This window comes from Oncorhynchus keta, chromosome 13, assembly GCF_023373465.1.
Source record: "Oncorhynchus keta strain PuntledgeMale-10-30-2019 chromosome 13, Oket_V2, whole genome shotgun sequence".
Classification (NCBI taxonomy): domain Eukaryota; kingdom Metazoa; phylum Chordata; class Actinopteri; order Salmoniformes; family Salmonidae; genus Oncorhynchus; species Oncorhynchus keta.
Window position 1 is genome coordinate 32,444,132 of NC_068433.1, and position 17,949 is coordinate 32,462,080.

The 17,949-nt window shown below is 45.6% G+C and overlaps 1 protein-coding gene and 1 long non-coding RNA gene across 5 annotated transcripts in view; both read left to right on the forward strand.

The window, feature by feature from the left end:
• Positions 1-17,949, forward strand: part of col4a5 (collagen, type IV, alpha 5 (Alport syndrome)) — a 79,784-nt gene that overhangs the window by 23,252 nt on the left and 38,583 nt on the right. Inside the window, exons 2-14 of the mRNA XM_052460006.1 lie at positions 9,680-9,739; positions 10,344-10,433; positions 10,551-10,595; positions 10,825-10,869; positions 11,275-11,337; positions 11,541-11,594; positions 11,924-11,950; positions 12,163-12,243; positions 12,680-12,742; positions 14,309-14,344; positions 14,956-14,997; positions 15,255-15,347; positions 16,125-16,178. Coding sequence (XP_052315966.1) covers positions 9,680-9,739; positions 10,344-10,433; positions 10,551-10,595; positions 10,825-10,869; positions 11,275-11,337; positions 11,541-11,594; positions 11,924-11,950; positions 12,163-12,243; positions 12,680-12,742; positions 14,309-14,344; positions 14,956-14,997; positions 15,255-15,347; positions 16,125-16,178 — 753 coding nt within the window. The remainder of the gene's footprint in view (positions 1-9,679; positions 9,740-10,343; positions 10,434-10,550; positions 10,596-10,824; positions 10,870-11,274; positions 11,338-11,540; positions 11,595-11,923; positions 11,951-12,162; positions 12,244-12,679; positions 12,743-14,308; positions 14,345-14,955; positions 14,998-15,254; positions 15,348-16,124; positions 16,179-17,949) is intronic.
• Positions 4,623-9,275, forward strand: LOC127906782 (uncharacterized). Of its 4 annotated transcripts, none has more exons than XR_008062839.1 (4): positions 4,623-8,368; positions 8,413-8,492; positions 8,533-8,682; positions 8,727-9,275. It is a non-coding gene; the product is annotated as an uncharacterized LOC127906782 (long non-coding RNA). The 4 variants fall into 4 exon arrangements; XR_008062840.1 differs by having other exon boundaries at positions 4,623-8,274; positions 8,319-8,368; positions 8,533-9,275; XR_008062837.1 differs by having other exon boundaries at positions 8,533-9,275.

Consider the following 17,949-nt stretch of genomic DNA (forward strand, 5'->3'; position numbering starts at 1 on the left):
TTCTGCTTCCATGGATATGATCTGGGAGAGATTTACTACCTGTAACAGTCTACTGTTTTTGTCGTATTTTCAGTTCTCTCTCATTTTATTTTTTCATTGGCTGAGAGCAGTGGTCGTTGACGGAATAATCTAGAGAATTCCTGGACATTTCATTGTGATTCCAGGATGGTTTAAAAAAATAATCATAATAATTTTTTGTTTCACCTTTATTTAACCAGGTAGGCTAGTTGAGAACAAGTTCTCATTTGCAACTATGACCTGGCCAAGAGAAAGCAAAGCAGTGCGACACAAACAACAACACAGAGTTACAAATGGGATAAACAAACATACAGTCAATAACACAATAGGAAAAATGTCTGTATAGAGTGTGTGCAAATGAGGTAAGATGAGGGAGGTAAGGCAATAAATAGGCCATAGTGGCGAAATAATTACAATATAGTAATTAAACACTGGAGTGATAGATGTACAGAAGATGAATGTGAAGTAGAGATACTGGGGTGCAAAGGAGCAAAAAAACAAACATTATGCCACTGTGGTGAGGTGTGCGTGCGTACGTGTGTGTGTGTTCGTGGGTGTGTTTAGTGGCAGGGGTTTCCTCCTAGTCTTTTGGTCACTTCACTTCAAACAACACCAAGTGGCACCCTATTCCCTACACAGTGCACTACTTTTGATCACGGTTCGAAGGGCTCTGGTCAAAATGAGGGCACTATGTAGGGAATAGAGGGTGCCATTTGGGATGCCCACAGAGAATTCCCAAGGAAAATATTATGTTTGAACTTCCTTGTCTTGGTAGAACCTTGTAACAGTAAATATCAAGCAGTGATGAAAGCACTGAAATCCTCCAAAGTTTGGAAAATGCCAACTCAGTCTAAATACAACACATGTTATACACTGGCAGGCACTGGCAAGCACTGGCAAGCACTGGCAAGCACTGACAAGTACTGGCAAGCACTGGCAAGTACTGGCAAGCACTGACAAGTACTGGCAAGCACTGGCAAGCACTGACAAGTACTGGCAAGCATGGGCAAGCACTGACAAGTACTGGCAAGCATGGGCAAGCACTGGCAAGCACTGGCAAGCACTGGCAAGCACTGGCAAGTACTGGCAAGCACTGGCAAGTAGTGGCAAGCACTGGCAAGTAGTGGCAAGCACTGGCGCATGTGCAAGCACTCTCTCTTTTGCACACACACACCGTGAAATTCTGTTTACGGGTGGGGTAGGTAAGTCGCGGCTACTATCCCTCCGATTCTGTAGAAGAGCGGTGTCATTGTGCAGTGCATGCTGACTGTGTGTGTGTGTACGTCTGTGTGTGTGTTTCGTATGTGTCTGTGTTTGTGTGTGTGTGTGTGTGTGTGTGTGTGTGTGTGTGTGTGTGTGTGTGTGTGTGTGTGAGTGTGCGTTTATCAGGGCAGGGCTGGGTAAAGATGTGTAATCATCAGTCAGTCTTTGATGAGTGGGGGAATTCCAGTCTGGTCTCGCTAATTCCCACTGTGCATGCCTTCCGCTCCTCTCCCCCTTCTCACCCCTCTCCACCACCTCTGTCCTTTACAATGTGCGCCAACTTCAGTCTATGTAGCCAAGTTACGCTAGCTCTATGTATAGAACGAGCATTTCTATGTACCTGGCACTATCCTCTCGAACGCTCTGTTTGTGCATAGTTGTACATCTCCATGTCAAAGTGTTGTGAATATTTCCCTTTAGTTTCCAAGCCCTTTGGAGAAGTTATTTTATGGAACATGCATGGATTCTATCTAGATTCTAACTGATGAGAAGAACGTTCTAACGTTCTAAGAATTACCTCCTGACAGGCCGAAGAACTTTCTTGAAGCTCCGTCCTGCCAGGCCGAAGAACTTTCTTGAAGCTCCGTCCTGCCAGGCCGAAGAACTTTCTTGAAGCTCCGTCCTGATAGGCCAAAGAACTTTTTTGAAGCTCCGTCCTGATAGGCCGAAGAACTTTCTTGAAGCTCCGTCCTGATAGGCCGAAGAACTTTCGAGAAGCTCCCTCCTAATCAGGCCTAAGAACATTCTAGACGAGAGAAAGAGAGAATATGAGAGTGTAGTGGAGGGGGGATAAGGTGAATTAAAAAGGGAGAAAGGGAGGGGGACACATTGCTAGAGCTCACTGACCCCCCTGACTGGATTACATGCCCCAGTGGTGCAGTGTGAGGGGGGGTGATGGCTAGAGGGCTGGGCGTGGGAGAGACAGACAGCATTGAACTGAAGCAGACCAGATACTAATCAGGGATCCAGAGCTTGTAAAAACACCCCCGATAACAGACGGACTCTTACGCACACACTCACTCATCAAGGGAGGTGCAGAGGGTGTGTGTGTTTGCATACCCGCAGTGGCTGCCAGTTCTGCCAAGCCCTTAGATGCCCTCTGACGCCCCCCCTCCCCACACCCCACGTCTCCTGATACGACCCCAAAGGGGCAGGGTAGGGGGGGCAGAGAAGGCCTGACATGGACCTTTAGGCCTTGAGGTGGGCTATGAGTTTGTTTTTTGAAATCACAAATATTTGTGATCTACACGGCCAACCTTGAGTACCGGGTGATGGCCGGATAGTAACAGACTAAAGATCCGGGCAGGGTACTGGGCGGAGGCCGGCAAATAACAGACTAAAGTTCAGGGCAGGGTACTGGGTGGAGGCCGGCTAGTAACAGACTAAAGTTCAGGGCAGGGTACTGGGTGGAGACCGGCGAGTAACAGACTAAAGTTCAGGGCAGGGTACTGGGTGGAGGCCGGATAGTAACAGACTAAAGTTCAGGGCAGGGTACTGGGTGGAGGCCGGCTAGTAACAGACTAAAGTTCAGGGCAGGGTACTGGGTGGAGGCCGGCGAGTAACAGACTAAAGTTCAGGGCAGGGTACTGGGCGGAGGCCGGCTAGTAACAGACTAAAGTTCAGGGCAGGGTACTGGGCGGAGGCCGGCGAGTAACAGACTAAAGTTCAGGGCAGGGTACTGGGCGGAGGCCGGATAGTAACAGACTAAAGTTCAGGGCAGGGTACTGGGCGGAGGCCGGCGAGTAACAGACTAAAGTTCAGGGCAGGGTACTGGGCGGAGACCGGCGAGTAACGGACCAAAGTTCAGGGCAGGGTACTGGGTGGAGACCGGCGAGTAACAGACTAAAGTTCAGGGCAGGGTACTGGGTGGAGACCGGCGAGTAACAGACTAAAGTTCAGGGCAGGGTACTGGGTGGAGGCTGGCTAGTTGTGACTGTTTAACAGTCTGATGGCCTGGAGCTATAAGCTGTTTTTCAGTCTCTCGTCCCAGCTTTAATTCACCTGCTGTACACTGTCTCCACCTTCTAGACGGTATAGGGGTAAACAGGCCGTGGCTCAAGGTGGCTGAGGTACTCGAAGATCTTCTTGACCTTCCTGTGACCCCGGGTGCTGTAGATGTCCTGGATGGCAGGCAGTCTGCCCCCGGTGATGCATTGGGCTGACGGCACCACCCTCTGGAGAGCCCAGCGGTTGCTGACAGTGCAATTTGCTGTACCAGGCGGTGATACAGCCCGACAGGATGCTCTCAATGTGGCCAAGCTGAATTTCTTCAGCCTCCTGAGGCTGTCTGTGTGAAGGGACCCATTTCAGGTTGTCAGTGATGTGCACGCCAAGGAACTTAAAGCTTTCCATCCACTCCACGGCAGCCCCGTTGATGAGGCTAGGGGTCGTGCTCTCTCTCTGCTGTCTCCTGTAGTCCACGATCAGCTCCTTGGTTTTGTTGACATTGAGGGAGAGGTTATTCTCCTGGCACCACTCCGTCAGGGCTCTCACCTCCTCCCTGTGGTCTCAGCGTGGCGGAGGGGAAGCAAGTGGGGACAACAGATTGGGATATGGATAAATGTAATATGTCCGTCAACACTCCAGCCAGCTGCTCTGCACATGCTTTGAGGACATGGCTTGGGATGCCGTCTAGGCCGGCAGCCTTGCGGGGGTTAACACGTTCAAATGACTTACTCACGTTGGCCACGGAGAACGAGTGCACACAGTCCTCGTAGGCGTCGGGGCCCGCGTCGGCAGCTCACTTCGGCAGCACGATATTGTGTGTGTTCTCTCTCGCTATCTCTTTCTCTCTCTCTCTCTCTCTCTCTCTCTCTCTCTCTCTCTCTCTCTCTCTCTCTCTCTCTCTCTCTCTCTCTCTCCCTATCTCTTTCTCTCTCTCTCTCTCTCTCTCCCCTATCTCTTTCTCTCTCTCTCTCTCTCTCTCCCTCTCTTTCTCTCTCTCTCTCTCTCTCTCTCCCTATCTCTTTCTCTCTCTCTCTCTCTCTCTCTCTCTCCCTATCTCTTTCTCTCTCTCTCTCTCTCTCCCTATCTCTCTCTCTCTCTCTCTCTCTCTCTCTCTCTCTCTCTCTCTCTCTCTCTCTCTCTCTCTTTCTCTCTCTCTCTTATTTCACCCTCCCTGTTATTGCCCTTACAGACATGTGTTATATCATTACCGGGAAACCATTTAACAGTCGGTTAGTGTTTGAGCTCTGGCCAAGCCCCGATGGGTCTTTATAACTACCCCAATTAGACAACGCTGCAGGGGGGAACAGAGAGAGAGAGAGCTCAGGGGGGAACAGAGAGAGAGAGCACAGGGAGGAACAGAGAGAGAGAGAGAGAGAGAGAGAGAGGGTGGGTGGGGAGACAGAAAGACTGAAAGAATCAAAGAGAGCGAGATTAAGAGAGTGAGAGAGAAAAGGGATAGAGGAAGTCTGAGGTCAGAATATAATTGAATATGATATGAAAGTGACATTTTCCTACATCATACTTCCAGGTCATCTTGACTAGGCTTCAAGATTATATCATCAAATTCACCAAAACGAGGTCATTTAAGATACACTGTATATTTAAAATGATACTTGCATTTGTGTACCCGATGCCAATTTCCTGATATCCAATTGGTAGTTACAGTCTTGTCTCATCGCTGCAACTCCCATACGGACTCGGGAGAGGCGAAGGTCGAGAGCCATGCGTCCTCCGGATCACGACCCTGCCAAGGCGCACTGCTTCTTGACACACTGCTCGCTTAACCCAGAAGCTAGCCGCACCAATGTGTCGGAGGAAACACCGTTCAACTGGCGACCGTGTCAGCGTGCACGGGCCTGGCCCGCCACAGGAGTTGCTAGATGGGACAAGGACATCCCGGCTGGCCAAACACTCCCCTAACAATACTGGGCCAATTATGCACCGCCTCATGGTTCTCCCGGTCGCGGCCGGCTGCGACACAGCCCGGGATTGAACCCGGATCTGTAGCGATGCCTCTAGCACCACGATGCAGTGCATTAGATGGCCGCGCTACTCAGGAGGCCCGCCAAATATTTGACGCTCAAGAAGTAAGACACACTGACAAAAGTTAGAAGGGGTTTCATTTGAAATACAACTCCTGCAGCCTTGTTGTTAGCATGCTTGAGGGTGTCTGCTCGAGTTGAGGACTCACAGGACGGTAAGAACCTGTTAGTGACAGACATATTGATGTGTTTTAAATGAGATAATGCTGTTTTTTTTACTGAACATTGCCAGCCGGTACATAATTTAAAAAAAAATATTATAATAATAATTGTAGGCCGGCAAGGTGCCGAAAGTGAGACCTATACAGCTGGAGGGAGTTATGGTTCATGTGAGGAGTTCTAATGAAAATGTTGTAGCTTTTCGTCTTTGTGCTTCTTCTTGGCCGTTAAATATGCTGAAAAGTACATTCACTCGGAAACACCTATAGGTGTACATTGTAATATACAGGAAACTTGAGTAAATGAGGGATACAAAGTATATTGAAAGCAGGTGCTTCCACACAGGTGTGGTTCCTGATTTAATTAGGCAATTAGACTCCCATCATGCTTAGAGTCATGTAAAAAAAGTGTCCAGTTGCCCATTATTTTGGTTACCATGGTAGAAGAAGAGATCTCAGTTACTTTGAAAGGTGGGTCTCAAAGGGGCATAAAGGAGTTTTCGTAACCGTATAGAACTTGGCGTTTCACTTTAACGTTATTGTTACTTGATTCATAGTTTTACTATAGAACCCAGAGTGAAAGTATGTTGCCAGGGAAATTGTCGTGAACATGACTCCTCACACACGAGGAGGTCGAGAAGGCCAGATGGTATAACGTAGTAGCTACATTACAGCATTACAGCTCAGACCCGGTGTTATGAGTTAGTCTGTTGGCTCAGAACTTTCTGTGACTTCCTATCCACTTCTTCCTTTCCCTCTCCTTCTGACAACCTGATACACTTGACATTTACACCAGTGACATTCTATGACAGTCACTCAGGGCATAGTAACACACACACACACGGCACAGTTTCTCTAGAGATAAATCAGATCAAGCTCAAACTGTGCGATGTAGTACGGGGTTGTAGTTTCCAAAAGGCCAATATTTGACATAGTTTATCGCAGAAAACGTGGTAATTAACTACAATGACCATAATCCATTGCGTTACTTGTCCGGTCTGCGTGTTTCTTTAATGCCTGCTACGTTAGGTTAGTGTGGGGCAGACATGGAGAGAAGAGACAGGAGAATGTGAGATTGAGAGGGATAGAGAGCAGTTGCTTGGCGACGTATCTACCTGAAAATACATGATCTAAGTTGGATTTGATTGTTGGTATTCAGCATAGTTGGTATTCACCATAGTTGGTATTCACCATAGTTGGTATTCAGCATAGTTGGTATTCACCATAGTTGGTATTCACCATAGTTGGTATTCACCATAGTTGGTATTCAGCATAGTTGGTATTCAGCATAGTTGGTATTCACCATAGTTGGTATTCACCATAGTTGGTATTCAGCATAGTTGGTATTCACCATAGTTGGTATTCACCATAGTTGGTATTCAGCATAGTTGGTATTCACCATAGTTGGTATTCACCATAGTTGGTATTCAGCATAGTTGGTATTCAGCATAGTTGGTATTCAGTCATAATAGTATGCCTTATTTAATTTACACAACAATTAAAATATTTTATTTAAAGTAAAGTAATGTGAATAAATTGTGGTTAATAAGTGATAATCAGTAATGGGCAGTCACTACCATCATGGGACTTGTTTTATTCTGTGTTGTTACTTCATTCAACCCACATAAGGCATTTAATAATTGAAACCGAAATCGAAAACCGCGATTATTTTTTAATGATGGAACTGAACCGAACCGTCCTCAAAAAGCACTAATCGCCCAGCACTAGTGACCACACACACACACACACACACACACACACACACACACACACACACACACACACACACACACACACACACACACACACACACACACACACACACACACACACACACACACACACACACACACACACACACACACACACACACCGAGGGAGGGAGACGAATGGTCTGACAGACAGAGGCTGGAGGGAGACGGATAGATACAGAGGGAATGAGGGAGGAGAGGGAGGAGAGAGGCATCATAGCTGTTGATTAAGTGTTTCCATGTGTGTTGACACAGTGCCAGGCAGGTACTGGACTGCTCTGCCCTGCATGTATGCCAGGCAGGATATTAAACAAATAGGATGCAGGGCAGGAATGTCAAGAGTTATCTAGACTGACAGAGCTGACCAGTGCCCAGAGACACTCTAGGTCCGGACCAAGGTGTCTAACCCAGACCTTAGCCAGACCCAGATGAAGGTAAGTGGTAACCCAGAAAAGAGTACGAAAACAAGCTTAAACTAGGGAGAGGGGTTCCCTGATGGTAGAGGTTAGGTCTCAAGACTTACAGTACTGTTGAGATAAAGGATCTGCTATGTCTGTAAAGGCCTTCCCCTCTTTCCCTATTGTCTGCGGCTCACTGGCTACCCAGGCTAGAGATGTAGGCCTACTCTTATTTAGAATGTGTACAGAGAGAGAGATGAATGGTAGGCCCAGGCTTCTACAAGGGACATTGTATTTGTCACGTGCGCCGAATACAGCAACTGTAGACTTTACCACGAAATGCTCACTTACAAGCACATTCCCAACAATACAGTTCAAAGTTATGAAAATGTCCAAGTAGATAAAATATGTAATAGTAATACAATATAATAACACAATAAAATAACAATAACGAGGCTATATACAGTACTGAGTCAGTGTACTGGGGTACGAGCTAGTTGTGGTGATTGATTGAAGTAATTTGTACAGTACATGTAGGTTTGGTTAGGTGATTGATTGAAGTACTATGTACATGTAGGTTTGGTTAGGTGATTGATTGAAGTACTATGTACATGTAGGTTTGGTTAGGTGATTGATTGAAGTACTATGTACATGTAGGTTTGGTTAGGTGATTGATTGAAGTACTATGTACATGTAGGTTTGGTTAGGTGATTGATTGATTGAAGTACTATGTACATGTAGGTTTGGTTAGGTGATTGATTGAAGTACTATGTACATGTAGGTTTGGTTAGGTGATTGATTGATTGAAGTACTATGTACATGTAAGTTTGGTTAGGTGATTGATTGAAGTACTATGTACATGTAGGTTTGGTTAGGTGATTGATTGAAGTACTATGTACATGTAGGTTTGGTCAGGTGATTGATTGAAGTACTATGTACATGTAGGTTTGGTTAGGTGATTGATTGAAGTACTATGTACATGTAGGTTTGGTCAGGTGATTGATTGAAGTACTATGTACATGTAGGTTTGGTTAGGTGATTGATTGAAGTACTATGTACATGTAGGTTTGGTCAGGTGATTGATTGAAGTACTATGTACATGTAGGTTTGGTTAGGTGATTGATTGATTGAAGTACTATGTACATGTAGGTTTGGTTAGGTGATTGATTGAAGTACTATGTACATGTAGGTTTGGTCAGGTGATTGATTGAAGTACTATGTACATGTAGGTTTGGTCAGGTGATTGATTGAAGTAGTCAATCTGTCTGGCCTTGTGACATTTTGGGGGGTGACAATCCATTCTGATATTTTATTGACATAATATTAGCATATGTTTTGTCCTAATTTAAATGCATTACGCTACAGCATTTCCAACTACCATTATATTTGTTATTTTAAAATAAATGTTCCTTGTATTTCGTTTTGAGGTGTCTTTTTGTTTCATGTGTGGATCCACCCGTTGTTGGTAGGTCCTATGTGAGCATTTCCGGTTTCAGATTTTTTTACCTAAAAAATGTTTTACTCTGTAATGTTCGTACTAGTCCGGACAGATGCCACATTCAAAACAGACGGAAATCTCTGACTGTGTTTAAGACAACTGTGAACTAAATGACTTACTCACGTTGGCCACGGAGAGCGAGAGCACACAGTCCTCGTAGACGTCGGGGGCTCACTTCGGCAGCTCGATGTTGTGTGTGTTCTCCCTCTCTCTCTCTCTCTCTCTCTCTCTCTCTCTCTCTCTCTCTCTCTCTCACCTCTCTCTCTCTCACCTCTCTCTCTCTCTCTCTCTCTCTCTCTCTCTCTCTCTCTCTCTCTCTCTCTCTCTCTCTCTCACCTCTCTTACCTCTCTCACCTCTCTCACATCTCTCTCTCGCTCTCTCTCCTCTCTCTCCTCTCTCTCTCACCTCTCTCACCTCTCTCACCTCTCTCTCATCTCTCTCTCTCTCTCTCTCTCTCTCTCTCTCTCATCTCTCACCTCTCTCACTCTCTCTCATCTCTCTCTCTCTCACCTCTCTCACCTCTCTCACATCTCTCTCTCTCTCTTTCTCTCTCTCTCATCTCTCACCTCTCTCTTACCTCTCTCATCTCTCCCCATCCTACAGGCCTGTCATGGCTGTGCAGCGGGATCAAAGTGTGACTGCAGCGGGGTAAAAGGAGGCAAGGTGAGTGTGAAACACACACACACACACACACACACACACACACACACACACACACACACACACACACACACACACACACACACACACACACACACACACACACACACACACACACACACACACACACACACACACACACACCTACAGTAATGACCTACTGTAGAAAACAACCATAACATGACACATTATTTCATTGTTTGATTTGTAATGACTCTTTTGTCTGTGTGCTATCTGCAGTTAAGAAGAGTTTGTTAGAACTATGTGTTCTATGTGTGATGTTCTATGTGTAATGTTCTATATGTAATGTTCTACGTGTGATGTTCTACATGTGATGTTCTACATGTAATGTTCTGTGTAATGTTCTATATGTAATGTTCTATGTGTGATGTTCTACGTGTGATGTTCTACGTGTAATGTTCTACGTGTGATGTTCTATGTGTGATGTTCTACGTGTAATGTTATGTGTGATGTTCTATGTGTGATGTTCTACGTGTAATGTTATATGTGTAATGTTCTACGTGTGATGTTATATGTGTAATGTTCTACATGTAATGTTCTACGTGTGATGTTCTATGCATGATGTTCCATGTTCTATGTTCCACAGGGCGAGAGGGGTTTCCCAGGGCTACAGGGTCAGCCAGGCGTACCAGGGTTCCCCGGACCTGAGGGGCCAATCGGAGGCAGGGGAGAGAAGGTAGGGGCTGCTTCCTGGATCTTGTTGTAGGAGCAACATAACACCTGACTTTATCTGGGAACTTGAAAACAAATCATTTTTTTACCTCCTCTCCCCCTCTGTCTTCCTCTCTCTCAGGGTGGTGACGGACCTTCAGGGCCATCCGGTCCAAAAGGAATTAGGGTGAGTGACCCAGATTTATTAACTTGACAAAGTCCCACACTTCTTGTCTGTAATATTTCCATTTTCAGTGTACACCATCCTGGAGTGTAGTACTTCCCCCTGTCCATCAGAGGTCCTCGTTTCACTCCAATAAAACAGAAGCTCCATAGCTGTTTCTGAATTGAATGCCTCATTACACAAAGTCATCCGAACTTATGTTGTTAATTTATCTTCCTCGTTATTCCCACAGGGACCTCCTGGACTGCCCGGGTTCCCCGGAACACCAGGAATTCCAGTAAGTTTCCAACCATTCCCAGTTCTCACGTATTGTAGAGTGCCCGTCTGCATCCCCTCTGGTACAGAGATGAGTCCCAGTTATCCTCCATTCTCTGGCCGTGTCCAATTGCACACTTTCTCGCATGTATTTTTCTCCAGCCAAGAGAGGAAAAAATGTTTTGTCCCAGCCAACGCTTACACTAATCCCACGCTTTTAAATGAATGACGGGATGTGTGCAAAGTGCACACTTCTGGAAAAGGGTGGAGAATTGAGATGTTGCCATGATGGAACGTATACTGAAATTTCTCTGGTTGTTTTTGACCCGGCCTGATATCCAGTATGGATTGTCACCACGGAGTCATGTGACCTCACTTCCTGTCTGATGTTTGACTTCCTGTTGTCCTCTTGTGTGTTCTCTTCTAGGGTCTCCCAGGACAGGACGGTCCCCCGGGCCCAAGGGGAACTGCAGGCTGCAACGGGACCAAGGTAGGTTATTATGGTTACTACTGACTGACAGCCATACAACTCTGTCGAGTCCTGAGGGAACTCGGGTTCTCCTGAATCTGGACTGAAACTGGCCTAAGTGGTCTATCACACCTGGCCACTAGATGGCAGCATATTGGAAAAGTTAACCTATGGGCTGGAGGCTGTTGATGCGAAATGAAAGGGTGGATTGTGTCTCTTCTTAGGGTGAGAGAGGATTCCCCGGAAGTCCAGGATTCCCCGGACTGGAGGGCCGATCGGTGGGTCACACACACGCACACACTTCTCTGTCCTCTCATGCACCTACATCCCCCCCCGTCCTCTTCAATGCTGCATATTACTGAATGTTTTACTGACTCCGCATATATCTTTTTTGACTGCTCTTTGTATGACATTGTTTAACCTATTGGCGTGTCGTACTTGCCTCATGACAGGGCGTCGTTGTAAATAAGAATTTGTTCTTAACTGACTGAACCTGCATGAAATATAGATACACAGGTGCACCTTGTCATTTCTCTGCGTGGAAACTTGGAAGAGGGAACTAAATGAGACTTTGAAATGTATTCATTATCTCTCTGCTCGTTTGCAGGGTCCACCTGGTCTGCCGGGACAAAAGGTTACTATACTTTTCCCGCATTGTTCTCAGCGGTTGTTATCGTTAGATTGAAAAAAAAACCCACCTGTACATTGTTATCGTGAGATGAAAAAAAACCACCTGTACATTCACCAGGCCTGTCTGTCTGTGGAGCTGTGCGAGTAGCTCTAGTTCTGTAGCTAGTACCTGTGTGATGTGTTCCTGTCGAACCTCTTCCTGGTGTCCCTCTCCAGGGAGACCTAGGCGATGTCATCTCCAATGACCGCTTCGGACAGAAAGGAGGTGTAGGCCTACCAGGTTTGCCTGGAGTCCCCGTGAGTACTCTATATAGAACCATAGAACCACTTTGAACTGAATTGATTTCTTTTTTTTTAAAGGGACATTTAAAAAAATACAAATAAAAATCTGTAGATTTTGTCTAGCGATTTTTTTTCTTGTGAAATGGTAGTCTAATGTATTATATTGCTCGTATTTGGATGATCAGAACCAATCAAATGGAATGGCAAATCATTATGAGAGATCCGTGGAGGCTGCTGAGGGGAGGACGGCTCCTAATAACATCTGGACCGGAGCGAAATGGAGTAGCATGCAACCGTGTGCTAGATGTTTTTGATGGCGTTCGACTCATTCCGCTCCAGGTGTTACCACGAGCCCGTCCTCCCACCGACCTCCTGTGTAAGAGATGTCATGTAAAACCGTTTCAACACGTAGCTCTCTGGGTAACGTTTGTGGTGTCCGTCTTGTTTCTAGGGTAACACCGGCCCTGCGGGATTGTCGGGCCCTGTCGGTCCACCAGGCCCCAGAGGTTATGAGGTACACTGATACAGGGGTTCTGACAACTTTTTCAGTTCGAGACCCAAATGAGATATTGAACTTCCTCCCATTGACCCAAATCATCATCCAACGACCTAATTTAAGAAGAAATAGGGTGCAAATATAGTTCTCGTAACTTGTGACCTATATTTCACATGCCCAGGGCACACTTTGGTTCCCGACTCATAGTTTAAGAAAACCCTGAAAGTACCAAATCATCTTAACTACAAACGCCACTTGTCCGTTATGTTCTGAGGGACTTTACACAGTCAAATTGGGTCCCAGACCTGTTACAAATGTTATGTTCTAAGGGATTCTGCACAGTCAAACTGGTCCCAGACCTGTTCCAAACATTATGTTCTGAGGGACTTTGCACAGTCAAACGGGTCCCAGTCCTGTTCCAAACGTTATGTTCTGAGGGACTTTGCACAGTCAAACTGGTCCCAGTCATGTTCCAAACATTATGTTCTGAGGGACTTTGCACAGTCAAACTGGTCCCAGTCCTGTTCCAAACGTTATGTTCTGAGGGACTTTACACAGTCAAACTGGTCCCAGTCCTGTTCCAAACGTTATGTTCTGAGGGACTTTGCACAGTCAAACTGGTCCCAGTCCTGTTCCAAATGTTATGTTCTGAGGGACTTTGCACAGTCAAACTGGTCCCAGTCCTGTTCCAAACGTTATGTTCTGAGGGACTTTGCACAGTCAAACTGGTCCCAGTCCTGTTCCAAACGTTATGTTCTGAGGGACTTTGCACAGTCAAACTGGTCCCAGTCCTGTTCCAAACGTTATGTTCTGAGGGACTTTGCACAGTCAAACTGGTCCCAGTCCTGTTCCAAACGTTATGTTCTGAGGGACTTTACACAGTCAAACTGGTCCCAGTCCTGTTCCAAACGTTATGTTCTGAGGGACTTTGCACAGTCAAACTGGTCCCAGTCCTGTTCCAAACGTTATGTTCTGAGGGACTTTGCACAGTCAAACTGGTCCCAGTCCTGTTCCAAACGTTATGTTCTGAGGGACTTTGCACAGTCAAACTGGTCCCAGTCCTGTTCCAAACGTTATGTTCTGAGGGACTTTGCACAGTCAAACTGGTCCCAGTCCTGTTCCAAACGTTATGTTCTGAGGGACTTTGCACAGTCAAACTGGTCCCAGTCCTGTTCCAAATGTTATGTTCTGAGGGACTTTGCACAGTCAAACTGGCCCCAGTCCTGTTCCAAACGTTATGTTCTGAGGGACTTTGCACAGTCAAACTGGTCCCAGTCCTGTTCCAAACGTTATGTTCTGAGGGACAGTCAGTCAAACTGGTCCCAGTCCTGTTCCAAACGTTATGTTCTGAGGGACAGTCAGTAAAACTATCCTCAGACCTGTTGTGACATCCAGTAGTGTGTTTGTGATCTGAAGTCTCACAGATCAATATAAGAACTTATCCAATGTAGTTAAGGGAGTAATAATGTTTTAATGCACTCTCAATAGTTATACAGTTTACCGTGCGTTGTGAATAAAGTTGTGTGTGTTGTTGCTAATAATGTTTTATGTGTTGTTAATAAAGTGTTGTGTGTTGTTTTGTAGGGTCGTTCCGGGCCTCCTGGTCCTCCCGGTCCTAAGGTTAGTTGCTTTACACCCTGAATCACACACACACGCACACACCCTGGGGCGTTAGGTAGCCTAGCGGTTAGAGCGACTAGGTGACTAGGTGAAAAATGTGTCGATCTGCCCTTGAGCACGGCACTTAACCCTAATTGCACCAGAGTTGCCGTCATTAATGGCTGATCTCTGGCCGTGACCCCACTCTCCGTTGGTGTTTCAGGGGGAGTGTGATACGCCCCAAAAAACTTTCCATTCACACCAGACACTTGTACAGGGTACACACTTGTACATGTTTGAAACAGGACAAAAAGAAGCACCCCGATTTTGACCTTTGACACACACACACACACACACACACACACACACACACACACACACACACACACACACACACACACACACACACACACACACACACACACACACACACACACACACACTGCTAATAAAACTCTGATCAACTGTCTATTCTGTGTACTACACTCAGTTCAACTACTGCGCACACACTTGTCCATACACTCCTAAAGTATATTACTGTGTGTACATAATGCATTTTACCTGCAGGCTTTAAGTAAAGTGTTACAGAATACAGTAATACATGTGTTTGTCTTGGTATTCTTCTACTATAGGGTAACATGGGATTGAACTTCCAAGGTCCCAAAGGAGACAAGGTAGGATCAGCAGGAGAAAGACTGTCGTCAATGGGTGGTAACGATTTGCACTACTGAATACTGATGAGTTTGTGTGTGTGTGTGCGTGCGCGTGCGTGTGTGTTTGTGTGTGTGTGTGTGTGTGTGTGTGTGTGTGTGTGTGTGTGTGTGTGTGTGTGTGTGTGTGTGTGTGTGTGTGTGTGTGTGTGTGTGTGTGTGTGTGTGTGTGTGTGTGTGTGTGTGTGTGTGTGTGTGTGTGTGTGTGTGTGTGTGTGTAGGGGGATCCAGGCCTGCAGGGGCCTCCCGGTCCACCTGGACAGGTCGGGGAGCAGAAGAGACCCACCGAGTTAGAGATCCAGAGAGGAGAGAAAGTAATGTTCTACATTTCACATTGTCCCTCATTAATCAGGAATCCCTTCCATTTATTTGACCTCAGAAAGTCCCTGGAATCACGGAATTATTAGGATGTCTATAAAGTTAGTATCGTCTGCGTCATCATTCAAAATGGACCAGTCTACCTCTTTCCCTTTTCATATTTCTTTTATTGTCATTTGTGGATCTTGTAGAACATCAATAGTGGTTTAGTCGTTCCTGTTATGACATATCATTTAAACTGCCAGCCATGCTCCTGTTTGGCTGCATCTGGATGCCGTCTTGTCCTGGAGACAGAACTGAGCGATTTCCAGCTATGGGCCAGCTGCAAAGTCAAAATGGACTATATTGTAAAAATGAATGGGAAGCAAACTGAGCTTTTTGGTCTTAGTTTAAGGTCGGGGTAGCCCGACTGGCCCTCGTGTTCTGACATGTGTCGCCTCCCGTTGACAGCACCACCATGCCTTTTAGTTTCCTGGAACTGCAACTCTCACAATGACCACGAGATGGTGGCATTCAGCCTCTTTATGATAACTTCCATTGTCCTATATTACTGGGTAGTCCAACTTCATATACCCCCACCTATCGTTTAGCATTTAATTGAGAAAGGTATTGTTTTCAATTCATATTTTGCCGATTTCTTTCAAATGTCAGATTTGAACCCGTTTGACTTGATGTCCACATTCTTAACTATTCATGAAAACTGAATGAACAATAGTTTATGTTTTTTTTTTTTTTTTACAATTGGTTGTTGTTATTTACTTCTTTGTTTCCAGGGTGATCAAGGTTTACCTGGTCCAGCCGGTGATCCTGGTTATACTGGTCCCCCTGTGAGTATCACTCACTATCCATCATACCTTACTGTATATCTCACAGGGGGTCGGTCCGTGGCACCTTAATTGGGGAGGACGGCCTCGTGGTAATGACTGGAGCGGAATCAGTGGAATGGTATCAAATACATCAAACACACTGGTTTCCAGGTATTTGATGCCATTCCATTCGCTCCGTTCCGGACATTATTATGAGCCGTCCTCCCCTCAGCAGCCTCCACTGGTGTATCTGTGTTTTCACTCACCATCGATAACACTATAATACAGGGCAATCGTCCCCTTTGGATTTCTTCACATTTCTATTGTGTTACAAAGTGGTATTAAAATGGATTTCATTGTAATTTGTTTAAGTAAGGGAAGAAAGAAAGAAGACCATTCAATCGGTATATCCTGATTAGATAAGTATTCACCCTCCTAAGTCTTTAGTGCCTTGTTGCGAAAAGGATGCATGTTTGGGAACATTTGGATTCCGTACAGGCTTAGTTTTTTTTCACTCTATCATTCAGGTCAGTATTGTGGAGTTACTACAATGCTGTTGATACATCCTCAGTTATCTCCTATGGATGTTCAGTGTCTGCTTTTTTTGTTTGTTTTAACCAATCGGTGCCCTTCTTTTTGTGAGGCATTGGAAAAGCCCCCTTGTCTTTGTAGTTGAATCTGTTCTTGAAATACACTACTCGGCTGAGGGACCTTACAGATAATTGCTGTGTGGGGTACAGAGATGGGGTAGTCATTCAAAAGCCATTGCAACTTATTATATGGTTTGTTAAGCAAATTCGGACTCCTGAAGTTATTTAGGATTGGCGTAAAAAAGGGGGTGAATACGTGTACGATACTCATATAACCAAGACATTTTATTATTGTATTTCTTTCTAGAATGTTCTTTTCACTTTGATATTATGAGCTATTTTGTGTAGATCAGTGTACATTTTTATCACAATAATCCATTTCAATCCCACAACAAAATGTGAAGAAATCCAAGGGGGTGAATACTTACAGTATCATATGCACTGTATCTATGTTTCACTCAGTATCTATACCACTCTATATCTATGTTTTCACTCAGTATCTATCATACTATATGTATCTTGTCACAAACTATCGTTCTATATACACTACATGGCAAAAGTATGTGGACACCCCTTAAAATTAGTAGATTCTGCTATTTCAGCCACACCGTTGCTGACAGGTGTATAAAATCGAGCAGACAGCCATGCAATCTCCATAGACAAACATTGGCAGTAGAATAGTCCATACTGAAGAGCTCAGTGACTTTCAACGTGGAACCGTCATACTGTAGGATTCCACCTTTCCAACAAGTCAGTTCGTCAAATTTCTGCCCTGCTAGAGCTGCCCTGATCAACTGTAAGCGCTGTTATTGTGAAGTGGAAAGCAGCAACAACGGCTCAGCCGTTGAAGTGACAAGCCACACAAGCTCACAGGACGGGACCATCGAGTGCTAAAGCATGTTGCACGTAAAAGAAAATGTCTGTCCTCGGGTTGCAACACTCACTACCGAGTTCCAAACTGCCTCTGGAAGCAAAGTCAAGCACAAGAACTGTTTGAGGGGAGCTTCATGAATGGGTTTCCATGGCTGTGCAGCCGCACACAAGCCTAAGATCACCATGCGCAATGCCAAGCGCCAGCTGGAGTGGTGAAGAGCTCGCCGCCGTTGGACTCAGGAGCAGTGGAAGCGCGTTCTCTGGAGTGATGAATAACGCTTCACCATCTGGCAGTCTGACGGACTGGGTTTGGTGAATGCCAGGAGAAC